At 37.4% G+C, this 27,181-nt stretch overlaps 1 protein-coding gene across 2 annotated transcripts; it reads left to right on the top strand.

Moving 5' to 3' along the window:
- The first annotated feature begins 666 nt into the window (after nucleotides 1-666).
- Nucleotides 667-26,951, top strand: LOC147311644 (sodium channel protein type 2 subunit alpha-like). 2 transcript variants are annotated; one of them, XM_086267451.1, is made up of 26 exons: nucleotides 667-803; nucleotides 6,873-7,191; nucleotides 7,574-7,694; nucleotides 7,855-7,942; nucleotides 8,022-8,150; nucleotides 8,557-8,648; nucleotides 9,090-9,293; nucleotides 9,557-9,623; nucleotides 9,903-10,044; nucleotides 11,745-11,951; nucleotides 12,880-13,149; nucleotides 15,640-15,772; nucleotides 15,874-16,112; nucleotides 16,283-16,456; nucleotides 17,241-17,597; nucleotides 17,754-18,209; nucleotides 21,612-21,750; nucleotides 21,839-21,993; nucleotides 22,171-22,344; nucleotides 22,480-22,602; nucleotides 23,927-24,193; nucleotides 24,300-24,356; nucleotides 24,864-25,001; nucleotides 25,094-25,198; nucleotides 25,304-25,574; nucleotides 25,671-26,951. In XM_086267451.1, the coding sequence occupies exons 2-26, from the start codon at nucleotides 6,928-6,930 to the stop codon at nucleotides 26,867-26,869; spliced, it is 5,571 nt and encodes a 1,856-aa protein (XP_086123577.1). In that variant the 5' UTR covers nucleotides 667-803; nucleotides 6,873-6,927; the 3' UTR covers nucleotides 26,870-26,951. The 2 variants fall into 2 exon arrangements, 1 of the variants encoding a protein (XP_086123577.1); XR_015125458.1 differs by lacking the exon at nucleotides 25,671-26,951 and having other exon boundaries at nucleotides 24,976-25,001; nucleotides 25,304-25,442.
- The last annotated feature ends 230 nt before the right edge of the window (nucleotides 26,952-27,181 follow it).

The raw sequence follows: 27,181 nt of genomic DNA, 5'->3' as shown, positions 1-27,181 counted from the left end.
AATATTGTTGAAAGTCTGATGAAAAAAGCAGGTGTCAAATTTCGAGTAACAATTTTTTGTATTTAAACATTTATTTCTCCTTTGTTTTGTGTAGGTCCACGTTTTAACCACAATTCAGCCATTAGAAACACCCCATACTATACCACTATATGTATCCAGCAGAGGGTATCAGACTGACATACTGACTCTTAAAACTCCTGACTCACTCATCCACCCAACTTTATACAATAGATTCTTACAAGGAAAACGACGATGGTGCATATATAGTCTCCTGCTGTGCTACCATGAAGCGATAAAAACAGCTTTTTTGTGTGTTTTTTCAGCGATTACAGCATTTCGGACAGAACAAACCTGCCACCAATGACATCACGCCTCTTGGGCACAAAGAGAGTTGTAGAACACAATCAGATCTATTACTGTGGCTTAAGTTGTTACTTTCTGACTGAACTCCAGAATCTTATTCTGGACAATTACACGCAGTGATTTTCACCATAATAATATCTGGTGGTCTGCCCTTACTCGGTATTATGGAAGCTCCCCGGAATCGCTTTACTACAGTACTCCCTCCTGCGCGGAGGGGCGGACACGGTCTCGCTCTCTCTCTCTCTCTCTCTCTCTCTCTCTCTCTCTCTCTCTCTCAGGGTTTTCCTACCGGAATCGTGGAAATGACCAGGTCTGCGTCGGGAGAAGCGTCAAACACCATAATCGGATTGACAGCCGTATTTTAAATCATTCTAAAAAGTTTCATTTTTTCAAAATATTCTCCAGAGAAATCTCCACCTGGCAAGGATGGAAAACTAATGGTGAGTGGTAAACACAGCAACTTTTTATCCTAAATTTCCTAAAAAAAAAAAAAAAAAAAGAAGACGAAGAAGAAGAAAAAGTGTTTTTTTTTTTTTGTTTTTGTTATTGTTTTTCTTTAAGTGGTCCTAATTATGAGAATTGTTTTAAAAGTTATTTTATTTTGGTTAATCATATAGAGATGGTGGTGATTGAGAAGTCTTACAGTGTTACATTTAAGAGACTATCTATCTATCTATCTATCTATCTATCTATCTATCTATCTATCTATCTATCTATCTATCTATCTATCTATCTATCTATCTATCTATCTATCTATCTATCTATCTTGTTGCCTTTATCTAAATTGAAGGTTATCCATATATCTGCACAATATTTTTCAACCTTGGAAGTATGGCATAGTCTTTGTAGCTACATAAATGTTACTGATATCAGTTTTTATGGAAGCCCTGTGTAGGAAAAACATGATTGAGCTCTCAAGACAAGACAAGACAAGACAACAGATTGCGGTTTACAATATATTACAAACGTTAATGGCCATGGCAGCAATTATTAACCCACACTCCATTTTAGATGACTTCCTGTTTCCCCTACTGTAAACATCTTTATTAGATTGTTGTCAATTAGAGATGAGAGTGTTCTGTTCAGTCCTATCCGCACCGTATGGTAGTCTGACAGGTTGTTCATAAAAGCCTTTATTTCAGAGGTTGTTAACAGCTATTCTGCCAACGCCCTGGATATGCCAGACTGAATCTTGACTCCGTACCCCGTTGGAGACAGCAGCAGGCATTAGTTGTGAGCTAGAAATGTGAGTGTGTCACAAACCACCTCTTATCTCATCTAAGTACTAAGATGCACTTTGAGGTCATACAAATTAAGTTGCAGTAATGTACATAAAATATTAAAGCTTCTGTTTGACGCTGTGTTTAATAGGCTAGGTCAGTCATCTATTGAAACTTATTACCACGAGTCAGTCTAATGTTTGGCGACTAATCAACTCCAAATAAATTTTTTTGGCATTCTGTTCTGTTAGGGGAACAAATTTCTCTGTCTTAGGTCAGTACGCAAACGCCTGTAATGCAGACTGGTTACTGATAAACTTAAGTGGGCACACTGAAGCTTTGAAGTGGTAGTGGCTCATATCTCAAGTTATGTATAATGAGTTGGGAACAGACTGACACAATGATGCATGCCTCTTTAGAGGTTACTCACTGCAGGCTGAGGTACAGGAAATCAAGGTTTATTTTGTGTTTGCAGATAATCATGAGACTTTTGGAAAGTTTGTCTTACTGTTGCAGCTGTTTTTTAGTTTGTGTCAAATAACTAAAAAATGTATGGTACTGGTACTGAGTGATTTACTTTTATATTGTGAAAGAACATGTCTCAATGCTATAGTCTATGAGCTGTCAAAGGCTTAATAGCTTAATAATAACTTAGGGAGCTAGAATATGGTAGGGCTACATGGATACAATAAACAAAAAAATATCTTTATTTTCATCCCTTTCTTATGTATCTTACTAGTACAGGTTTGAAATCCACTTTGCATTCAGAACTGCCTTAATTTTACATGGCATATATATATATATATATATATATATATATATATATATATATATATATATATATATATGCCATGTAAAATTATGAGTTATCTTTCTCGAAATTTGACTTAGTTTTTTTAAATTTCGGCTTATTAACTTGAAATTTTGATTTATTAACTCGAAATTTTGAGAGAAGTAACTCGAAATTTCGATTTAGCTCTGCCAATCCGTAATCTACGTGGAATGCACACTCAGAACCAGATCACAAATTGGTGCTTTTGAGAGTACGTTTGCTGATAGTAACGCCATGTGATTCAGCTAATACCACAAGGATTTCATCATTCGTGAAGCCACGCTGAAAATAATCAGCAATTTGTGCATTCATGAGTGGCTGTAATACCAGTAGCTTAGCTGTAGCATTTGTAGCTGTGGGCTTCAGCTTCTGGGTAACAAGGAAATTATGTCATTCACGAAAGAAAGATGGAAACTTTTTTTCTGTTGTTTTTTAGTGGCGGAAATGGGCTTCCATAGTTTTGACATCATAGTGTCACACAGTTGTTGCAGATTTGTCAGCTGCTCATCCAGGATGCAAATCTCCCATTTCGCCACATCCTAAAGGTTCTCTGTTGGATTGAGAGGTGGTGACTGTGGAGGTCATTTGAGTGCAGTGAACTGATTGTCTTGTTCAAGTGACTAGTTTGAGGTTATTTGAGCTTTCTGACACTGCATTACCCTGCTGAAAGTAGGCAACAGAAGATGGGTCTACTGTGGTCACAAATGGATGGACATGGGTCATCATCAATGGTCAGGTAGCCCGTAGCCTATAAAACCATGCACATTTGGCCCAATATTAAGAAATACCATTGCATCACCATCTGCAGCCATAAACGTTAATACGAAGCAGGATGGATCAATGATTTTGTGTTGTTTATGCCAAAATCAAATGAGTGTCTAATGACTGTAGTTATTTAAGGAATAGTGAGGTTGTTGTTAGATTTCAGCATCACCTATACAGTATTTATAAATATTAGGAAGGTTTAGCTTAGTGTGATGGCCAGAACATAAGAGAAGTGCTCTTTGGGTCTTGTTTTGTGCTAAACATTTCCTCTTCAAGAAGGAACTTATCTTCACCATATAAAAGACAGTAGCAGAGAGTTGCCACTGGCCTGATGGTTTTATTTTGGAAACTCTGGCCTAAATTTCTTTTATGTTGAATTTGGATTTTGAGCTGACAGATGAAAACCACAGATGAACTTTAGTTCAACCTGAATTCTAATTCTGATGAACATCTGTTATTTAGTACAAGAGTAGAGAAAAACACATTTAAAATGTTGTATCTACTCTTGCCCACATATAGGCAGATGTTACATGAGTTATCTTCTACTCTATGACCTGTCTAGCTGATTTCCTTGAAAGTATAAAGCCAAGGTGGAATTCAGTGAGTGAATCTGATTAGCATCATCATCTTAAATTTAATTTGATGTCTGGTACCCTTGATGTGACCTAACACTGACCATGAACACTACAGCTGCTCTACACCAGTTCAACATAATGCATTACTGTAAAATTAACAACAGAGATGCAAACTAACCAGCATAGCCTGCATTAAATCCCATAGTATATTTTATTCAACCTTTGAATAACAGAAAGTTAATATACACTCAACAAAAATATAAACGCAACACCTTTGTTACTGCTCCCATTCCCCATGGGATGGACGTAGAGACCTAAAATTCAGTCCAGATACACAATATAACCATCCCTCCCAAACAGTGGTCACAAATCAGTCCAAATGTGTGGTAGTGGGCACATCTGCCATATTGAGATAATCCATCCCACCTCACAGGTGTGCCACATCAGGATGCTGATCTGACATCATGAGTAGTGCACAGGTGTACCTCAGACTGCCCACAACAAAAGGCCACCCTGGAATGTGCAGTTTTGTCTCACAGCAAAATGCCACAGATGCCACAAGCAATGAGGGAGCGTGCAATTGGCATGCTGACAGCAGGAATGTCAACCAGATCTGTCGCCCGTGCATTGAATGTTCATTTCTCAACCATAAGCCGTCTCCACAGGCGTTTCAGAGAATATGGCAGCACATCCAACCGGCCTCACAACCGCAGACCTCGTGTAACCACACCAGCCCAGGACCTCCACATCCAGCAGGTTCACCTCCAAGATCGTCTGAGACCAGCCACCCAGACAGCTGCTGGAACAATTGGTTTGCACAACCAAACAATTTCTGCACAAACTGTCAGAAACCGTCTCAGGGACGCTCAACTGCATGCCCGTCGTCCTCATCGGGGTCTTGACCTGACTCCAGCTCGTCGCCGTAACAGATTTGTGTGGGCAAATGCTCACATTCGATGGCGTCTGGCACGTTGGAGAGGTGTGCGCTTCACGGATGAATCATGGTTCACATTGTTCAGGGCAGATGGCAGCTGAGAATGTCCCAGTTCTTGCATGGCCAGCATACTCACCGGACATGTCACCCATTGAGCATGTTCGGGATGTGCTTGACCGGCGTATACGACAGCGTGTACCAGTTCCCACGAATATCCAACAACCTCGCACAGCCATTGAAGTGGAGTGGACCAACATTCCACAGGCCACAATTGACAATCTGATAGACTCCATGCGACGATGTGTTGCACTGCATGAGGCAAATGGTGGTCACACCAGATACTGACCGGTTCTGGGTCCCCAGACCCCCAATAGCGCAAAAAACTGCACATTCCAGGGTGGCCTTTTGTTGTGGGCAGTCTGAGGTACACCTGTGCACTACTCATGATGTCAGATCAGCATCCTGATGTGGCACACCTGTGAGGTGGGATGGATTATCTCAATATGGCAGATGTGCCCACTACCACACATTTGGACTGATTTGTGACCACTGTTTGGGAGGGATGGTTATATTGTGTATCTGGAATGAATTTTAGGTCTCTATGTCCATCCCATGGGGAATGGGAGCAGTAACAAAGGTGTTGCGTTTATATTTTTGTTGAGTGTACTTTAGTTTCCTTTGCAGGAAGTTTCCCAATGTGGAGAAAACATACTGAAACTTCAGCAACACACTGTGTACAGATCGAGTATTTAAAATGATTGAGGAAATTACAAGCTTTACATTTCCAATTCATCAAATGTCACTGAGCAGTCCTTACCTTTAAAAATAATCACATTTCTTCCTCTCCTGGTCTAGTCATTTTTACAACTTCATTATATCAGACAAGCTACTGCCCCTTGTTCACAAGGGGTTTGCTTGTATGTTTGATTTAGAAGATTTTTACACCAACTTTCCTGTGTCTCCTTCCAGTAATGAAGCAGGAGTCTTTTGCTTGTTTCACAAAGATTTCCTGAGAAATAAAGCAGTGTATCTTTAGCTAGCAGACACACTCTATGACATGCTGCACAGAAACAGCTTGTGTGTTTGTTGATGTTTGCTGCGCTGTTTGAATGTTTCATTTGAAATTTCCTGCCACTTAAAGAAACATTACTCGGTTTTATCTTCTACTGTGACACTAGAGAGATGCTTAAGTAACATGACTGCAACTTATTGGCATTGGCCCCAAAACACTGTTCTGGATCATTCCAGCCAACTTTAACCCTGAACATACTGCAATTGTGATACATTAATTTTTTAACCTTTTTCTTTATGTGCAATAAGCACCGGGAATGGATATACTAATAGGGTTTTCATGTATATTTTACTTTTTCCTCCATTTAGGTTCAAATCAGTTTAATGTTTGAAAGTGTGCAGTGAAGGGAAATAATAATGTTCCTCAAATTTCTCATTTGATTATTTTACGAAGTAGAGACAAGAGACATTTAAAATGTAGGGAGTAAAAGTAAAAAGTTCTCTCTTGATTATTATAATTACATCACACATGTATAACTCGATGATAGGAACAGCTGATTGACCACTGATTTAGGGATTGATTTCTTGCATGTGTTTGATCACTGCACAACATGTCGAAGTTGTCTTTGACACTGTTGCATTTGGATCATTCTGAAACTCTCTGGCAGGGAACCCAGAGAGAGATATGGCACAGTCTATGAGGCATTCATATTTAATAGTGCATAGGTCTTTGTAACACATCACATTAGTCAGGCCTATTAGTAAGATGGATCTTTTCCTCTCACTGCTCTGTCTCAGTGAGGGAAAAGCAGACTTTTTCCATTTTGAGGGATGGAAGAGGAGTTGAGTCTCACCTGGAATTGATCATTGTCATGTAAAATCTTAATTTTATCTACTGACGAGCAGGTAATTAGATCTAATTTTACCATAGCTGAAAGGAATTTATATGTATGACAGCCAACTCTAGGCTCATTATAGCTTCCTTTTTCCTCTGACCTAAGAGCAGAAACAAACACACTGTTCTTTCTTCTCGATTAAAAGTTATTAATGAGAGGCAGGTCATAACAAAATGAATTTTAAGTTGCATTTTTTTAGCCAAATAATGTTGGATGTAAGAAAAATATAACTCTGCTATTTAAACTGCTCCCTATATTGTGTCTTTCTAATGCCAGAGGCCTTTCTGTTGCTCGAGGCTAGCTGCTCACTCTGAAGGTGCAGCATGAAAAGATGGAACAGCTGCTTGTACCACCAGGTCCAGACAGCTTCCGTCCCTTTACCCATGAGTCACTTAAAGCCATCGAAAAACGGATTACTGAAGAGAATGCCAAGAAACCCAAGGGAGAGAAGAAAAAGCGCAAAAATGAAATTAAGCTCAGACCAAACCGTGACCTGGAGGCAGGCAAACCACTCCCCCTTGTATATGGAGACATTCCTCAAGGACTGGTGTCGATACCACTGGAGGACCTGGATCCCACCTACAGTAATCAGAAGGTAGGTTTGCTTAAATTTAAACTTGAACACTAAGCTCCAAGTTTAGATCTTTTCTCTGTAGTGTTCGAGTTTACATTAATTCATTATTTATGAAATTGCACGCAGCTATTAAAATTCCACTGTTGGTTTTAAATCTTAAATGAGAAGTCAATAAAAATGATTCATATGAAATTTGTCAGCAGTATATAAAGTTGTTAGCAAAATTCTCGAACCACCCTTAATTTCTTTATGTTTAAAATGCTTTAAAAATAAAGAAATGAGGAGTTTTGCACAGTGTTGTATGATGTTGTATACTTTTGTAAACTATAATGCAAGACAGTCAAAGAGTATCCACATAAGAGTATAAAGATGTATAAATGTCTGTCTGTCTTTTCTCTCCCAGACTTTCATTGTATTAAACAAAGGAAAGGTCATTTTTCGCTTCAATGCCAGTGCAGCCTTGTACCTCCTGAGTGCCTTCAACCCTCTACGAAGGCTATCAATTCAGATTCTGGTACACTCATATCCTTTCATTAAGATATGAATCTGATATGCATGAATAATGTTGATGTTGAGCTGACCTAAGCCCAGGATTACATGTTCACTTTGTTCCTTTATTTACATGAAAAAATTATTTTACTTTCACAACAAAATCTGTTACTTCCTTGACAACTGTGTGTAAATTGTTCAACGTGGTGATCATGTGCACTATTCTCACTAACTGTGCATTTATGACACTGAACCAACCACCTGACTGGGCAAAGAACGTGGAGTAAGTGTTCTACAAACATACATAACATACACACAGTGTAGATACTGTGAAGAGTAACTGGTGTTCCTTTTTCTAACAGGTACACATTTACAGCGATTTACACCTTTGAATCCCTCGTTAAAATTTTAGCTCGGGGGTTCTGTATAGGAAAGTTCACATTTCTAAGAGATCCCTGGAATTGGCTGGATTTCTCTGTCATTGTCATGGCGTAAGTACAGGGCTTTTTCATTATTTTTGTAGTTTTTGTCACACATTTGGAAAAGACTCACCAAAGAAAAAAATAATCAGGCTTTCATAAACAGAGACGTTGCTTGTTGGCGTTAATTTTTTGGTACTGACTGTAGCTTCATTATTGCTGTTTTGCATGACTCTATGTTACACCTATTGTCATCTCTGTAAATAATAATAATAATGGATTGCATTTATATAGCGCTTTTCAAGACCCTCAAAGCGCTTTACAATTCCACTATTCATTCACTCTCACATTCACACACTGGTGGAGGCAAACTACAGTTGTAGCCACAGCTGCCCTGGGGCAGACTGACAGAGGCGAGGCTGCCATATCGTGCCGTCAGCCCCTCTGAATTCTAAAATAATTATAATTTTTCTTGCAGGTATGTAACAGAGTTTGTATCCCTGGGCAATGTTTCAGTCCTTCGGACATTCAGAGTATTAAGAGCTTTCAAAGCAATTTCTGTCATTCCAGGTAAGCAGTTACCATATTTGTTTTGTTCTTTTATAGTTTAACAGTACGCTCATCCAATTGCCCACCCTTGAGCAGCTATGGACCCACCAGTGCCAAATTTATATTATCACACCTATTTCACAGAGTTGTTTCACCAGTATGAAAATGAACAATTCTTAACAATCCCAACCTATAAAATGTATGTCATCTTATAGGTGGTTCTGTAGATGGTAATGAAAAAAGAGAGAGAGAATCTGCTCTTATTCTAACTTATTTCCAAAAGATCAACAAGATGGATTAAATAGTGGTGGCACTGGGTTTAGACAAACAAACAAACAAAAAAATATACTAAAAAAAACATGGATGCGTTCTAAGTGGATTACCACTAAAGGAAAAGCTCACTGGTATCCCTTTGTATATTTACTGTCTCTCGACTGACTGCAAGTGATTTTGTGTTTACAGGCCTAAAGACCATTGTTGCTGCATTGTTCCAGTCAGTGAAGAAGCTTGCTGATGTGATGATTCTCACAGTTTTCTGCCTGAGTGTCTTTGCCCTAATAGGTTTACAACTGTTTATGGGCAATCTGAAAAATAAGTGCATACTAGAAGAATTTGTACAAAGCTATTGGAATAACACAAATGTGACTGTGGACTTTGAAAATAAAAGTAAGTATTTGATCCCAGAAAAAAAAAAAAATTTAAAAATTAACACTCAAATCTCAAATTAACACATAACAATTAAAAATTTAAATGAAAAGTGTATATTGCAACACAGAAGTCACAGCTAGTCGAGATAATTTACTCAATCACTGCTGTACATTGCAGAGCTGTACCCCATTTCTACTGTTGATACTTACATCAGTATTTGTGATTGACCTCCAACAAACCACTGCTATTAAATACTACTATTTTCTCTCTGTTCCAAACAGGTCTTTATTATTACCTTCCTTCGAATAGCAAAGATCCACTGCTTTGTGGAAACAGCAGTGGAGCTGGGTAAGCAAGCTTCCTCTCCAGTTACCAGAGTACTGAATAAGGTCCATATTAAACACAACCCCAATGCCAAAAAAGTTGAGACCATGTGTAAAATATAACTAATAACAGAATGTAACAATTTCCTCATATAACCAAATTTTATCAACATGGTTAACAGAAAACACATCTCAGCTTTAAAATGAGAAAATGTGCCATTTTAAGAAAAATTCTGGCTCATTTTGAATATAATGCGTTGTGGTGCCAGTTCCTTTAGAGCTTAACAGAGTCGATTTCTTGCAGGCATTGTCCAGAAGGGTACATATGCTACAAAGCAGGAAAGAACCCAGACTATGGTTACACCAGTTTTGACTCATTTGGTTGGGCCTTCCTGTCACTGTTCAGACTGATGACCCAGGATTATTGGGAAAACCTTTACCAGCAGGTACATTAAAAATGTTATTGTTGTCGGTGATCCTTGTTCTTCTTCACTGGCCAACTAGTCTGATAGCATTTGTTGTAGACAGACTGTTCATACATCAAAAGACAAGCTTGATTGTGCTCTCGGTGCTTCTATTAAGATTTTTGAAATTTTAGACTATTTCAGAAATATTCCAACCTCTTTACTTTCAATTTTTTGGCTGCACCAGAAGCAAACTACAATCAACAATGCCACTGCAGTTTCTCCAGAAATTGCGTTTAGTTAACTTTGTTTCTATGAAAACATCTTTGGTTGTTTTTAAAAACACTTTTAACCTCACGTGGTTCAGATTGTTCCATATTTTCTTCTCTGAGGACATGAAATGGCAGTGCCTGCTGTTTATGGGAAAAGCATTCTCCTACCACAGTATTATAGAGAGTATTCAGAGCTTTCTGTTTAAACAAACATCTAAATGCCGTGCAGGTGCATCTTGGTCAAAGGAAAACAAGAGTCCTACTGAGGCAAACATAGGCAAACATAGTTTCAATGGCTGCAAAAAAACATGTGGGTGTACTGCAAATAGGCTACTGCCTACATTGTACTATCAAGAAAAGCAAACAGTAATACAATAAGACTCCCATAAGCAGGTCTTTTAAGCACTCTGCACTAACTTTGACTAATAATAAGCCATCAAATGATCGCATTTCTTGAATGTGAAATGGAACAGAAACGGTTTTCTTTGTTTGATAGTTATATGTAAAGTCATATTAACATTTATCCATATACACATACAGATTTGACAATCCATCAAATAAAAAAGTACTTAATATATATTACTGAAGAAAAAAAATGTAGGTAATATGCAACTCTATTAAACTTTTGTCATATTCCCCTTCTCTCCATGAGACATGTGACAATAGCATCATGGATGATTTATAACACTAAACACTAGAGTCCAGTGTGTCACTGTAACTAATTTTGCAGTGTATTTATGTCATAACTTTTGTATTTTTTTTTTTTTTTTTTTACATGTACTACCAGATAATTTGGCTGATATAGTTTTGGTCTCAGGCAAATGAATATAAGAGCAATTATGTTTTGTTGCTACAGCATAATTACATAGATGGTAGAGTGGCTATTTCAGTTTTAGAGCAAGAAATAACATAAATGCAAAATGTGGAATTCAAAGTTTAAGGTTTTTACACACGCTGAATATGAAAACATGGAGTTTAGAGGAGTAAAATGGACAGGCGGGATTTGTAGTAAATTAGCTGACAAGTTATTAATCTTCGTTTTGTTGTTACTATTACTCTATAACAATGATGAATGAAAGAAAATCAATGTGAAGATCAATGAAAGACATCGACTTTAGATTTTGAAATTTGAAACGGTAATGAAAGTGATTTGTTTGAGGTTTTACCAAGCTCTACTGTGATTTTCTTTCATACCTAGAAAATTCAATTTTATTATGTGCAATCTTTAGATACACCTCTATTTGAAGGCCCTCTAACTTTTAAAATATCCACTGTATTAGGGTGGATTTTTGCATGTCTCCACACTTTAGCACAGTGTAGTCATGTCAGCCAAAGGCAGGTATATAAAAATATTGTGAAAAATTGTAAAAAGTTAGAATAAAAAAAGAAATACGGGAACCTAGTGTTTTATGTTAAGTATAAATACTTTATTTGAAAAAGTGCAAAATCTTGTTTGTTTTTTCGTTGCAGACTTTGCGTGTATCTGGGAAACCCTACATGATTTTTTTTTTGCTCATCATATTCCTTGGTTCCTTCTACCTGATCAACCTGATTTTGGCGGTTGTAGCCATGGCCTATGAGGAGCAGAACCAGGCCGCTGCAAAGGAAGCTCAGGAGAAGGAAGAGGAGTTTAAGGCCATGGTTGAGCAGCTGAGACAACAACAAGAGGAAGCTCAGGTACATTGATTGAGTCCTTAAATTTCTCTCAAGATATAATTTTAGTTAAGTCAAAATGCATCTTCTTTGAAGTACTGTAAATTCAATCAGAATAGAATAGAATAGAATAGAATAGAATAATAATTTAACTGTCCCACAAGGGGAAAGAAACATACACAATTTTTTTCATACATATTTATATCCAGGACAAATGTTACTATAAACAGAGTACTGTACAGTTATTAAATAAAATAAAATTAACTACAGATAAGAGGCAAAGCCAGGTTGTAGTGCAAATCGGTTGATTAAATTATTGCAGTTACAGAGCAGATGTAAACATCTATGATTGTTGGGAGCATTTTTGATTGTACAGTCTGACAGCTGCAGGGAGGAAGGACCTGCGGAAACGCTCCTTCTTGCATCTAGGATGTAGCAGTAGCAATCAGTTTTGCAATTTTGTATTTTATATAACTGTATACTGGTTGTGTAGTAATTTTATATAATATCTACACGTTTAAGTGGTAAGTGTGATTTATTATCTATATAGTCATTCGAGGGCTTTTCCCTTTTTTATTTAGGACACTTTTTTTCCTTTCTATGTTTATATTTTACCAGTAGAGAAATCCATCCACACATTCTCATGATCATTTATTCAGCTAAGGTCTCTGGATTTGGGCTCCTGTTTTATTTAAGACTTGCCTCTCTCTTGGGAGGTCTATGGGGGTTGCAAATCTATCACTATCAACAACACAACTATTTACACCTACAGCACATTTTAAATCTCAACCAATAACATTTGGAGGCAATTGGATTACCTGGAGGAAGCTTGCACAGGCAGACTGGCAGAATGCACACATGCAGAATGGGCCTAACTCTCCAGGAGGTTCACATCAAGAATCAGACATTTATCAGCCTGTTTACCATCAGTGTCTTATCTTCCCTCTTCTAGGCAGCACTAGCTGCTGCAGCAGCAGTGGGTGGGGAGGCCGGTGATAAAGTTGGTGGCACAGAGAGTTCCTCTGATGCCTCTAAGCTGAGCTCCAAAAGTGCAAAGGAGAGACGCAACAGGCGAAAGAAAAAAAAGGAGGAAGAAGGAAAAGAGACCGAGGGAAAACTTCCCAAATCTGAGTCACAGGACAGTATACAGAGGGCTCGCAGTCGCTTCTCTGTGGATGCAAACCTGCTCAAATATGACATGAAATGCTCATCTGCACATCAGGTATTTTTCTATGCCATGAAAGCGATATTATCTTTTCGGTTCTAAAGCTCCTTTCACATCTTCATGGTGTATTATATTTTATTACTATACGGTACTTTATTACTGTAGCTTTACTACACTTATTGTAAATTACTCTAGAATGAAACAATCCTAAACAGTTGGGACCCTATACAAAATGCAAATAAATACAGAATGCAATTTTTACAAATCTCACATTTTATTCACAATAGAACACAGGAAACATATCATCTGTTTAAACTGAGGCATTTTACTATTTAATGAAAATTACTGTCTCATTTTGATGGCAGCAACATGTTTCAAAACTGGAGGCAACAAAAACTTAAACCTGAACCTGTCCTACTTGTTTTTCGATATATTGCTGGCATTGAATTTCCGATTTAGCCATTATATTTCTTAAATGGCGCTTTTCCAGATCAGACTTTTGTTATGTTTTCGATCTTCTACTGTGAATACAATTTGGGTTTATGTGCTTTGCAAATTAGTGTATTCTATTATAAGTTACATTTGTTCCAACTCGGCTTGTACAAATCCATTTTTTTCATAATTTAAATTAATCTTTTTTTATTTATTTAAATTGCCAAATTATAGTGGCATTTAATGCAGTGTTCAATATGGTGAAATATTCATTGTTGACATTTTTCAATATAACTTTATTTCAAAATCATGTAAAAAGTACTGACAGTACCAGTTTTAAATTCACTCCAGTTTCAGTAATTTATTAAAAGACGACTCAAAATGACAGTCTGTGATCACTCTCTTTAATTTGAATGGCAGATATATATTCAGAAAGCTCTTTGTAAGCCTTGTCAGCGAGAAGATTGACTGACTTTTGTCAAACTCTTGCAGGGCTCAAAATGACTGAAAGGCAGGAGAAGCAAATGGACTGACAATGTGGCTACCAAATTTAAACTTACACATTGCAGCCATTTGATTTTTTAGGTTGTATGTGTATGTATTATAATTTTTTAGGATATTTAATATGGATTTACTAACTTTTCTAAACATTCATGAGCTGCTAACAAATTGTTTTGATTTCTTTTATCTCATGTCATTAATCTAAATGCAACCTTTTCTTTACTGCCATCACACTTTTATTGCCATCGGTTTCATCACTTTCATCATCATCTTCTGTCTTCATCAAATTCTTTAGTTCCTATCATATGCCATCATCAGGATATATTTTTTATGAGCAATTTCCTTCTTGCAACAATTCATCATGATCATCGTCATCATCCCCATAATCATCATGCTTTCCTTCTCCACTATCATGATCATTATCATGATCTTTACTGTTCTCATTAACAGTTTTAATTTTGCATTTTTATTGAAATCATCATCATCGTGAAGTTTTTCTCACCAAAGAAATCGTTCCTTTTTTTCTTCATTTGTACATATGAAGATCGTTGTCTCTCTCTTCTGTCCTCTTTTTGATTGTCATATATCACATCCATCGGAGACTATCTTTCTCTCCTAGTCTTTTCTGAGTTTTCATGGACCCCTCTTCTCACCCAGAAGGAATAGCAAGACCAGCCTTTTCAGTTTCCAAAGTCAAGCCCAGGATGTGGGCTCAGAAAATGAATTTGCTGATGATGAGAACAGCATTTTTGAGGACACCCTGAGTCGGAGGGGCTCTTTTTTTCTTCCCCAAAGGTGTGATCGACGCAGCAGCAGTATGAGCCAGTGCAGCTTCTTTTCACATCGCAGATTTCAGCCCCGTGAGATCAGGCACAGCTCTGTAGACTGCAATGGCGTTGTGTCTCTGGTGGGTAGGAATGCACTCCCTTCATCACCCGGGGGGCTCCTTCCACCTAAAGTGACGTTAGATATGGCCTCCACTGGAGACAATGTAAGAAAGGGTTCTGTAGCCCAGACAGCCCAATAACTTGCTTACTGTATTGCTCTGTTTTTGTTTGTTTATTTTGGCCTTTTCATCTTTCTGGCTCTTATACACACACATTTATTACACACATATGTCACAAACTATGCTTGTCAGTTTTTTGTTTTGTTTATTTCTCAGTTATTTTAGCAAGCTATGCAGCTTAGCATGTCAGAAAATATAAGTCACAACTTTTCTAAACTCAAATGAACCTTGGAATTTTAACTTAAACTTAAACTCTTCCTGAGTCTATCAATGATACAATAATGGACTCTTGGTTATTGAAATGGCTCAAGTGCTTTTGATTTATACTGCTGCTTTGTGCTTTTGGACAATGATAGGCAGAGCTGTAGCTTCTAACTATATGATCAATGTACCAATACTATGTCAGTTATTCCAGAGCTTTACTGTAAGATATTCTTTTTGGATAGTTTAAAGATATGCAGCTTTCAGTGGAACAGTTTCCTCTGCTTTTTTTTTTTTCATTTATTTAGTAAATGTTATGCGATGATAAATATTTATGCTTGTACTGTAAAATGCAACATATTTTTGTATGGTTACATTTTATGTGTAAAAATTGTTTCTATCCCTAGGCTGACACCACTGACACAGAATATAGACAGAGCATTGGAGGAATAAACCAGGGATATATGGACTACCTTCAGAGCCCAGAGGCCAGACAGAGAGCTCATAGTATTGCTAGTGTCATAACCACCACAATGGAGGGTAGGTGTTTTTCACCATGGCATGAATAGCCAATCCTGACTATATCTGTGGTGTTAAAAAAGTTAAATTGTACTTTCACACAAAATATGTTTTGCAATCAGAACTTGAAGAGTCACGGCAGAAGTGTCCTCCTTGCTGGTATGATTTTGCCCACACCTTCCTAATCTGGGAGTGTTGTCCAGGATGGCTGAAATTAAAAAAAATTGTCAAACTAATCGTGATGGACCCATTTATGGATCTATTCATCACCATCTGCATTGCACTAAACACATTGTTTATGGCCATGGAACATTATCCAATGAGTGATGGGTTCCAAAGCATGCTTGCTGTTGGCAATAAGGTTAGTTCAATTTAGAGAATATTTTTTAAATATAAATATCTATTGATTTTATTAATCTTCACTGGGGTTTTTCTTTGTATGCGTCTGTGTGTGTGTGTGTGTGTGTGTGTGTGTGTGTGTGTGTGTGTGTGTGTGTGTGTGTGTGTGTGTGTGTGTGTGTGTGTGTATAGATATTCACCGGCATCTTCACGGCTGAAATGGTCTTCAAGGTGATTGCACTGGATCCATACTATTACTTTCAGGAGAGATGGAATATCTTTGATGGGATCATTGTCAGTTTAAGCTTGATAGAGCTTTGTTTGGAAAGTTTGAAGAACATGTCTGTTTTGAGATCATTCCGATTGGTAAGTCTAAATATAATTTAAACTTGCATCAAGAAGCAAGCGAAACCTTTGGAATTATCTGTATCTTTGTATACATTTATTACAGTGTTTGCCTGTGTTTAGTATATTCAAACTTGCAGTCACTTAGCAAATAATACCAAAAGATCTGAGTTGGTTAGGAAATACCAAACCTGAAGAGCAGGTTTACTCTGCTATAATTAAATAAATAATCAAACAATATGTTACAAGATCCACTCATCCACTCAGCACCCTGCTGTTTATTTGGTTAGCTTTGGCTTTGTTACCTAATGCTATAATCAGACTATGAAAATAGTGGTCGGAGACTGTGGCATGATCGAAATTATTGCAAATAAGTGCAATGAACTTACTCATTGCCTTTGAAATGGTTAGTTCTATGCAATTACTGGGCAACCACAGATTTTTTTTCCCACTCTCAGCCAGAGGTTGTCATCCTATTTTTACTCTAGTGTGACTCAGCCATTAGATTTCACACCCCTGACATGCTGACAGAAAGAACATGCAGCACAGCATACAATGTAAAAATCCCAATGTATACCACTATAAAAACATTTGATAATAAAAATGAGGGAGCATTATAATTTGAGGCTGGTTTACTGTCACTATCTCTGGTTAAGCACTTAAAAAAAAAAAAAAGGAAAGACAAAACTTGGATCTACATAGTTCCTAAGGATTTATATGCTTCTATTTGTAACAAATGCAATAGCATGTATGTTGTGTTGTATTTTGAGTTAGGAAATAACTTCTGTTTCCTCTTTTTTTACAGCTTAGAGTATTCAAGTTGGCTAAATCCTGGCCCACTCTAAATAAACTGATCAAAATAATTGGTAATTCAGTGGGGGCTTTGGGCAACCTGACACTGGTCTTGGCCATTATCGTCTTCATCTTTGCTGTGGTGGGCATGCAGCTATTTGGAAAAAAATACAAGGACTGTGTGTGTAAAATTTCTGAGGACTGCACACTTCCTCGTTGGCACATGAATGACTTCTTCCATTCATTCCTCATTGTTTTCCGGGTGCTTTGTGGAGAGTGGATAGAAACCATGTGGGACTGTATGGAAGTGGCTGGGATTCCCAAGTGTCTCACTCTCTACATGATGGTCATGTTTATAGGAAACCTTGTGGTACATTACATTTTATGGTCAATTCATTAATTCATTAATCTGTTTAAAAATGTAATTCCCAATTTAGTAACCTGTTCATTATTCAGTTTTACAGTAATATGTGCTCTTTTGTTATTATCAGTTACAAATCTTATCTTGTATATCATTACCTTATAGGTATTGAACCTCTTCTTGGCTCTTTTGCTGAGTTCATTCAGTGCTGACAACCTGGCAAAGCAAGAAGATGACCCTGAGTCAAACAATTTGCAAATTGCCATGGCACGCATACACAAAGGCATTGCCTTCACAAAGTCGGTGCTTCGAAGCACCTGCAGCAGCGCCTGCCTCAGAGATAAGAAACAAAAGAAGGATGAGGAAAAATCTCTGGATGAACTCCACAAACCTTTAGGGTCAAACGGAATCTCCAATCATGGCAATGGAGAGGTGATTGGCGTGGACAAAACTGGGGACAAATACATAGTCAGCAGCAGGAGTGATGATTCCATAATGTCGTTCATCAACAACCCTAGTGTGACTGTCACTGTTCCTATTGCTATCGGAGAGTCTGACTTTGAAAATCTTAACACTGAGGACTTCAGCAGTGCATCATCAGATGCAGTAGGATGCCCTGCGGTAAGGATCCTGTTGGTCAAACTGCTCTCTCTAGATTCCTGATTTCTGTTTTAAAGCACATTTTTTAAATGACATTGCAAGTTAAATGTTTATGACATGTAATGCAATCACATAGGACTTTGGTTTAAAAGAACACTGTTGGTGAGGTAAATTAGATATTCATTACCATACAGCAAAGGACAGAATTGTTAGTCGTCTATAACTTTTCACAAATTTTTCCAAGTCCTGTTTAACAGAGAAAGGAATTTTAACACATCCTAGTGTTCATTTCCAAACATCCTAGTTTTTTTTTTATTCTTACATTATTTTACTTTGCACACAGAAACAAAATTATTTCACAAAAACTTAAAAATACCAGGTTCAAAATTCCAGAGTATTTGAAATTCTTCTCTTGCTACATCTGCCAAGCTTGTTCTGTACTGTGTGGCTCTCTTTGAATTTCTTGATGAAATTTCTTCCCTTCCTGACACTTGGAAATGCAGTGATCACTTTGTATATCCATCTCCTGAGCATGAACAATTGCTTTTCTCTAAACTCTTTTGTCTAAACTCATTTATTTTGTTTTTGGTAAGATGCTGTCTCAAGTGATGGCTCAAGCCCTACCTGAGGTTTTCATACTGTGTGTAAATTGGAAGATAACTTTCAGGTTTAATTGAATTTTACAAGCTTTGAACATGAAAAAAGCTCAAGCACCTTATTGCACAGCAGAGGTTTATAGTATGGCTCAATAAAAAAAGGTCAGTTTTTCAGGGCACTCATTATAGTGACACTGGTCATTTGGGGGGTTTTCCATTCTTGTATTGTATGCAAATAGAAGAAGTGAAGTGAAGTGAAGTGAAGTGAAGGACTTAGCCTACAATCTACAGTCATGGCAATGACATGTATCATGATACTTTCCCTAACTGCACATATACCATAGCCTTCTAACAAGAAGAGACCATATAGACGGGAAAATACCAGTGTGCACATTACATTATGAGCCATTTAAGTCTGAGTGCTAGGGAGCTTAATCCTCCTACTAAGAGGACGGTGTTTTGTGTTGTAGGAAAGGAATATATTGAGTCTCTATAATATTACTGTTGCATTGTTATTGCTGCTGTCCGTGAATGTATTTATTATTTGGATGGGTAACAGAAAAAAATAATATTTCTTGGCAGTATTTTAAAGGAAGGGTTGTATTGTTTCTGCTTACTTGTTGTTGCTTGATACAGATGCTGTAAGAACTCCTTACAATACATCAGACTCATCGAAGAGTGCCCTGCTTATGAGAAGAATCAAATAACCCTTTAACAGAGATTAAAGGGTTATAATTCTTTGATGACTTTAATTCACTCACTTGATTTGTTTTTTCTAATATGTTTCCCCCTCCCTCGTGTATGTTAATGATTAAACAATTATTTATTTAACAAAAAGTAAGTCAAAATATATATATAGAATTAGCATGTGACATGTACACCCCATGATTCAGTAACTTACTGAACCACTTTTAGCAGCAATAACTTGAAGTAACTGTTTTCTGTATGACTTGAGAAATTTTAGCCCACGTGTTTACAACATTGCTTTGAAGGCCTTCATTTATGAACACATTTTTATAGCCATTATGTTGTAGATCTGTTGATGTGGTTGGGACAATTTTCCTATTTGGGCCACGTTTTAGCTTTTGGACAGATGCACTCACATTTGACTGCAGAATACTTATAAAAAGTAGTTTATGTTGGACTCTATGACTCTTTGGCAGTTGGTATGATGTGTTTGCTTTTCACCAAACGTGGCACTGTGAATTATGAGCAAACATGTAGTTTGTTAAAATTCAGTTTTTCACGAGTTTTTCAAGCCATGCTGGCACGTTATTTTTAAAGACCAGAGGCTTTCTCATGGCAATCCTTCCAAACACGTCATAATTGTTTAGTCTTTATTTAATTGTACTTTCGTACTGTCAAACCTCTTGAGTTTTTTGTAGTTTCCCTGAGCATTGCATGGCCTGACTTTGGGGTGAATTTGCTGAGATGTCCACTCCTGGCAAGCTCAGCCAGGAGTGGATGGTTTAAAATGATTTCCACTTGTGGTTAAACTTTCTGACTGTAGAATGATGGACTTCATACTTGTTCAAAATGCTCTTATAATCCTTCCCAGATGTATGGGAAGTAAAGAATGCTTCTCTAACTTCACTGCTGATGCCTTTCCTCCTTGGCATTGTGTTAACACATACCTGAGTGCTCAGACCAGCAAACTGCCAAAACGTCTGCTTTTATAGATGTGCTCACACCCGGAAGTGTGTAATATATAACGTTTTGTAGTTCATCTGAGGTTGTATTAATTAATGTGTTATTATGTCCTGATACACATCACCTAAAAGGAGTACTTTCTTTTTACAGTGACTGTACTGATAGACTATAGCCCAGTGTACCACTAAACATAAAGGATATTTTTAATGATAAATATCCTGTAAGGTGTTAATATGGTGCCTATGATTTTTCAGGGTTAGTAAAACACAGTGGTAATTAGCCATTATTTCTGGATTTCAGCACACAATGAGTTAGCTTTGCTATAATACTGTTGATTATTCAAAATAGTTTGTATTTTAAAATCAGCCATATTGTGTTGATTTGTGACTCTTTGTTTTCCATAAATGTAACATTAAGCTCCCCTTTTCAGATTTACAGTTGTAGAATGGATGTACAAAGCATCATTATATTAACAGTAGGGCATACAATGTATCAGAGTAACATGCTTACATTATTCCCTGTTCTGCATTAGCTGGTCCCAGGGCAGCCAAGTGCTTCTGCATTCTCCAGGAAGACATTCAAGCTGTTTTCATACTAGCTATTAGGAGACACGCCCTGCAGATAGCTATACAACAACAGGCTAAAGGAGTGAACTTATGGCTACTGCAAAGCATTGCCAGGCTTTAAATTTACCAGTCTCTCTCACTATCTATCTATCTATCTATCTATCTATCTATCTATCTATCTATCTATCTATCTATCTATCTATCTATCTATCTATCTATCTATCTATCTATCTATCTATCTATCTGTCTGTCTGTCTGTCTGTCTGTCTGTCTGTCTGTCTATCTATCTATCTATCTATCTATCTATCTATCTATCTATCTATCTATCTATCTATCTGTGCTCTTCCTCCAGTAATATGGAACTGAGCAGGAAATGCAGACTTCTTGGTGCCTTTGCTCTTGAGAACCACTCAACTGTTCTTTGGAGTCAACGCACTAATAGTTTGTTGTTTTGGCTAAAGTTTTGCATGTGTTTGTGTGTGATCATATATCTGCTTTAATTTAACGATCATATGTTATAACTATTTCTGTGTGAAAATAGTGCTGCTCAATAGCTCTGTTGTATTTGTTCACCCAACACTTCTTTTTCATCCACATTCTCTCATAAACAGATCGTTGAAGATGATGATGATGGACAGTTCAGCTCTTCAGAGGGAAGCACAGTGGATGGTCTTCCAGCTGGAGAGGGAGCAATTTCCGTAGACTTTGAATTAGAAGACACTATGGAGCCCGATCCCTGTTTCCCTGCTGGTGAATTCACCACCTACCTAACCTTAAATGTAATTTGAATCTGCATTTTCTATGACTAAAACCCCATCTGCCCATTGTCTTTTTTCAGCCTGTGTGCAGACATTCCGTTGTTGTCAAGTAAATGTAGATGTGGGCTGGTGGAAGACATGGTGGACACTACGAAAAACCTGTTATCGGATAGTGGAGCACAACTGGTTTGAGAGCTTTATTATCTTCATGATCCTGCTTAGCAGTGGGGCCCTTGTAAGTATTTACATGAAGAAAGCAAATGTTGCATTTGGATGACTAATTTGGTTTCTTTTGTGGATTTATGTGAGATATTTTATCTAGGATCTCTCATCAAGCAATAGATTCTCAAACGGAAATTTCATTATGTGCACGTTTGGCATTACTAAAGGTTGTCTTTTTCCACACATTTAGGCATTTGAGGATATCTACATTGAGCAAAGGAAGACTATTAAAACAGTTTTGGAGTATGCAGACAAAATTTTCACTTACATCTTTATTCTGGAGATGTTACTGAAGTGGGTGGCATATGGATTTGCCAAGTATTTTACAAATGCCTGGTGCTGGTTGGACTTCCTAATTGTTGATGTAGGTTGAAACTCTGCTTACACAGTGCTGAATCTGTTCTTTGTTGTGTTGAGACGTAGAATGAAACTGCACTGTCTTTGATTAATGTGTGTAATATTTCTTCTTTGCTCATGACATGTGTTGCATGTGTTCTAGGTCTCACTGGTCAGTCTGGTAGCCAACGCATTAGGTGCTAATGAACTTGGTGCCATCAAGTCTCTGAGAACTCTAAGAGCTCTGAGGCCACTGAGAGCCCTGTCACGCTTTGAGGGCATGAGGGTAAGAGTTGTTGAAAGTACTTATCCATTCAGAGTCGTGCTGTCTAGCACTAGCTCAATATACTAGTGCAGAACACTTCCACTTCATTAGGTACAGCTTGTTAGCTCTAGATGGGCCACCTTTTTGCCATCAGAAATTGCTTAATTATTGTAGCACAGATTCAACAATAAAAAATACAATTTGTTGCATGCAACCATTCCTGTCTTCTCCCAATTCCCTTTCTCCTGCCTTCATTTGTCATCCTGGTAAGCTTAAGTATTTTGTTCTACAAGTTGAAAAAAAATCACTTTTTTCCTCAAATATACACCAGTGATGCAGAATTTTGATAAAAGGAATAGTTTGACATTGCGGGAATTTCTTGCTGAGAATACAACCCCATTATATAGTGCTTTTCATAAGTAAAAAAAAAATGCTGTTTTTAATATTGTAAATTTGTTTTCATTGACTCAAGAAATGTGTTTGTTTTTTACAGAGATAATACACAACATCTAATAATGAAAATAAATCAATTCAAAATCAAAAGTAATACAACACAAAAAATAAAATCCTGTAACTCGAAGGTACAAAGAACTTAAATAAATAAAAACAACAGCTGTGAAATAAATAAAGTCAAATAAAGTGCTACTCTAACTCTTAAGAAACAAAAAATAAATAAATACCAAAATATCAAATTATTCTTATATCACTTTTCTCTTGTGATATCTAACGGCATTAGAGTTTTTTGCCGTGCTATGCAAGCATGGTCTTATCAGGTTGATAACTTATGTAACTGAAGAGACAGCTTTGTTGGCTGCTGAAATCAATAAGGCAGGTATTGATTAGTTGCCTTCATATTGTGGTGGTCTAGATTTACAGCACTGCTACAGTGATCATCTTTCCTCACGTGGTAGCCAGAGTATTCCCTGATTTGCATGCACAAATTCTCATGTGCGTCAGTAGTGCCATAATAGCTTCCATGCCAGTATCGCTGTTTTGATATTGTTTGTTGCGTATGTAACATGATCTTCTTTATGTTTTATGTATTTTTCTTTTTACAGTAATCAAATTTTGCGGCATCCTCCTTTCTCTACCAGGTGTTCATTTCAATGTTTATCTAAAATTTAAAACTCATCTGCTGACTCCTCTCCTGATTCTGTTTCCACCTTTACCATGTAGTTGTGTTGGATCTTTGGCGTTAGTCATAGCTGTGATGAGGTGTGATGTCAATATGCATGTTGGCACACATTTGTTTTTCCCCATTGCCAGAGTATACAGTGTGGTACATCACTTTAAGATTCTGTGATCCCTGTCAGCTTTACAGATATGTCATGATTTGTGTGTGCAGGTGGTTGTCAATGCCCTATTGGGAGCCATTCCCTCTATCTTCAATGTGCTGCTGGTATGCCTCATCTTCTGGCTCATTTTCAGCATCATGGGGGTCAACTTATTTGCGGGAAAGTTCTACTATTGTGTCAACACAACCACAAATGAGCCGTTTACTGCATCAAAAGTGAAACATATGAAAGACTGTAATTTCACGGATTCTAAGGTGAAGACCGTCAAGGTCAACTTTGATAATGTTGGCATGGGTTACCTTGCACTGTTGGAAGTGGTAAGTAACTCAGTATTGTGTTTCATAATTAGTGTCAAATTTTGTGCCAGTTTTGTAATACAACAATATGTGTTTTTAATGCCACTTGCTGTATTCTTTTCTACAGGCTACATTTAAGGGTTGGATGGACATCATGTATGCTGCTGTTGATTCTCAAAGCAAGGTGGTGATTTTTTTAGTATTTCAGTGTTGAAATGCTTGAACTCCTATAAAATATCAATGTTTAATTAAATCATATTACACCTTCTTTTTTGTGGAGATGACACGTTGTTCACGAAAAACATATAACACTGTTAAATTAATTTTAGATTATCCTATTTTGTTTGGCCACGTTAAAGCTGTGGAACACTACACCTGATGCATACCAAACATTTCCTGCTGTTGCTGCTTAATCATGATCAAAATGCTTAAAATGTATTTACAGATCAGAATCTTGGTAAAGATAAAATAGTCCAGTTAGCTGTTAGTTCAAAGTTTGAAGGTGACAAACTGCATCAGGCTTTGAAGTCCTTTTTATTTGAACAAAATTATTTTGGGGGGCGGGCTTTACGGTAATCTAAATGCCACACAAGTAGGGCCACTCCTCATGAGGCACACATGAACTCAACCAGTACAGAAATTCAAAGGATGACTCTGTTTTAATGTCTCGTTTTTTCTGTCATCTATGTAGCCAGAAGAACAACCAGACTATGAGATCAACCTATATATGTACTGTTATTTTGTTGTTTTCATCATATTTGGAGCATTTTTCACACTCAATCTCTTCATTGGTGTCATTATAGACAACTTCAATCAGCAAAAGAAAAAGATAAGTATCAAATCTGCTTTTTAAACAAATTTGTGGTATTTTGGCTTCCAACATGTTGTTGTGATTCAACATGCCTATCATGCTTTCTTTACTTCGGAGGTCAAGACATCTTTATGACTGAAGAACAAAAGAAATACTACAATGCCATGAAAAAACTGGGGTCAAAAAAACCACAAAAACCGATCCCTAGACCATCGGTATGTAACTCAAGCCTTGACTGCATTCAGTATGAATTAAAACCCTCACTTTTATTTAATCCAAAATTTATTGTTGTTTATTTTTCCTATGCATGTCTGTTTTAGAACAAGATTCAAGGATACATCTTCGATTTTACCACCAAGCAATCATTTGATATTGTGATCATGGTTCTAATATCGCTTAATATGGTCACTATGATGGTGGAAACTGATGAACAATCAGACTACAAGAAAAACGTCCTCTACTATGTAAATGTGATATTCATTGTCGTCTTCACTGGAGAGTGCATATTAAAGATGCTCTCACTCCGGCACTACTTTTTCATGAATGGCTGGAATATATTTGATTTCATCGTTGTTATTCTGTCAATCATCGGTATGACTCACCTCCATTTACAGTTTCTCTCTGATACATTTTTAATATTGCAGTAATCTGTCATCCAGTGTTTAATCTTTTCATTTCTTTCTTTAGGTTTGTTTCTCTCCGAAATAATAGAAAAATACTTTCTTTCACCAACCTTGTTCAGAGTCATCCGACTGGCACGGATTGGCCGCGTCCTCCGCCTTATTAAAAGTGCCAAAGGAATACGCACACTCTTGTTTGCCTTGATGATGTCACTTCCCGCCTTGTTCAACATTGGTCTCTTGCTGTTCTTGGTGATGTTCATCTATGCGATCTTTGCCATGTCAAACTTTGCATATGTCAAGAAGGAAAGAGGTATTGACGATCTTTTCAATTTTGAGACTTTTGCAAACAGCATGATCTGTCTGTTCCAAATCACCACCTCAGGTGGATGGGATACCCTACTATATCCCATTCTCAACAAAAATGAAGATGACTGTGACCCTGAGATGGAGAATCCTGGTAGTAATTTTAAAGGAAACTGTGGAAATCCTACACTGGGAATTGCTTTCTTTGTGAGCTACATCATCATCTGTTTCCTTATTGTGGTGAATATGTACATTGCAGTCATCCTGGAAAACTTTGGTGTAGCTACTGAAGAGAGCGCTGACCCACTGAGTGAGGATGATTTTGAAACGTTTTATGAGGTCTGGGAAAGGTTTGATCCTCATGCAACACAGTTCATTGAGTATAAAATGCTTTCAGAATTTGCAGATAATCTGGAACCACCATTGCGCATAGCCAAGCCTAACAAGTTTGACCTGATCTCTATGGACTTACCGATGGTGAGTGGTGACCGCATTCACTGCCTAGACATCCTGTTTGCATTCACAAAGCGTGTTCTAGGTGAGGGTGGAGAAATGGACATTCTAAAGGAGCAAATGGAAGAGCGTTTCATGGCCTCAAATCCTTCCAAGTTGTCCTACGAACCCATCACTACCACCCTCCGTCGCAAACAGGAGGAGGTTTCAGCTGCTGTCATCCAGAGAGCATTCAGGCATTATACAAGGAAGTGTCCAGGAAAAGACAGAAGGTCCCATGACACATCCAATATTAACAATCAAAAGGATAAAAAGCTCATTAACAAGGGAAAGCATGACACAGACAAACTTAAAAACACGTCTAGTGCCAATAAAAGCAAACTGACACCTTCTGCTGCCTCTCAACCTTCATGTAACAGTGTGACAACAAATGGAAAAAACAAATATAAAAAAGACAAAAGTGAAAAGGAGGTTGTGAGCAAAGATGTCAAAGAACAAGATATGTAAAGGAAATCTGTGCTACACCAAAGACAATGTAGTGAATGCAAAATGTTTACAACCTTCCACAGTGACTAAGACATCCAGTGGATTCTCTTCTGTAGTATGGATATCTACTATGCCAAACTGACTGTGCTTGCTTGAGTCTAGAGGAGAGTTTCTAAAATAGAAAAGAGCCATTCAGGCTACAGTATGACAGTATGACTGTATGACTCACTTGGATGAATTGAAGAGCAAAGATCCATTATGTCTGCTTGTGAGGTGAGACGACATTACTTAGTGTTCTGAAAGGCATATTAGTTACTGCTTTACTTGTATTGC

Source organism: Aulonocara sp. 'chitande type north' Nkhata Bay, linkage group LG16 (genome assembly GCF_057382095.1).
Source record: "Aulonocara sp. 'chitande type north' Nkhata Bay isolate Kocher_YH1m ecotype deep benthic linkage group LG16, A_spYH_male_GT1.1, whole genome shotgun sequence".
NCBI lineage: Eukaryota > Metazoa > Chordata > Actinopteri > Cichliformes > Cichlidae > Aulonocara > Aulonocara sp. 'chitande type north' Nkhata Bay.
This window is presented reverse-complemented; position numbering and strand designations above follow the sequence as displayed.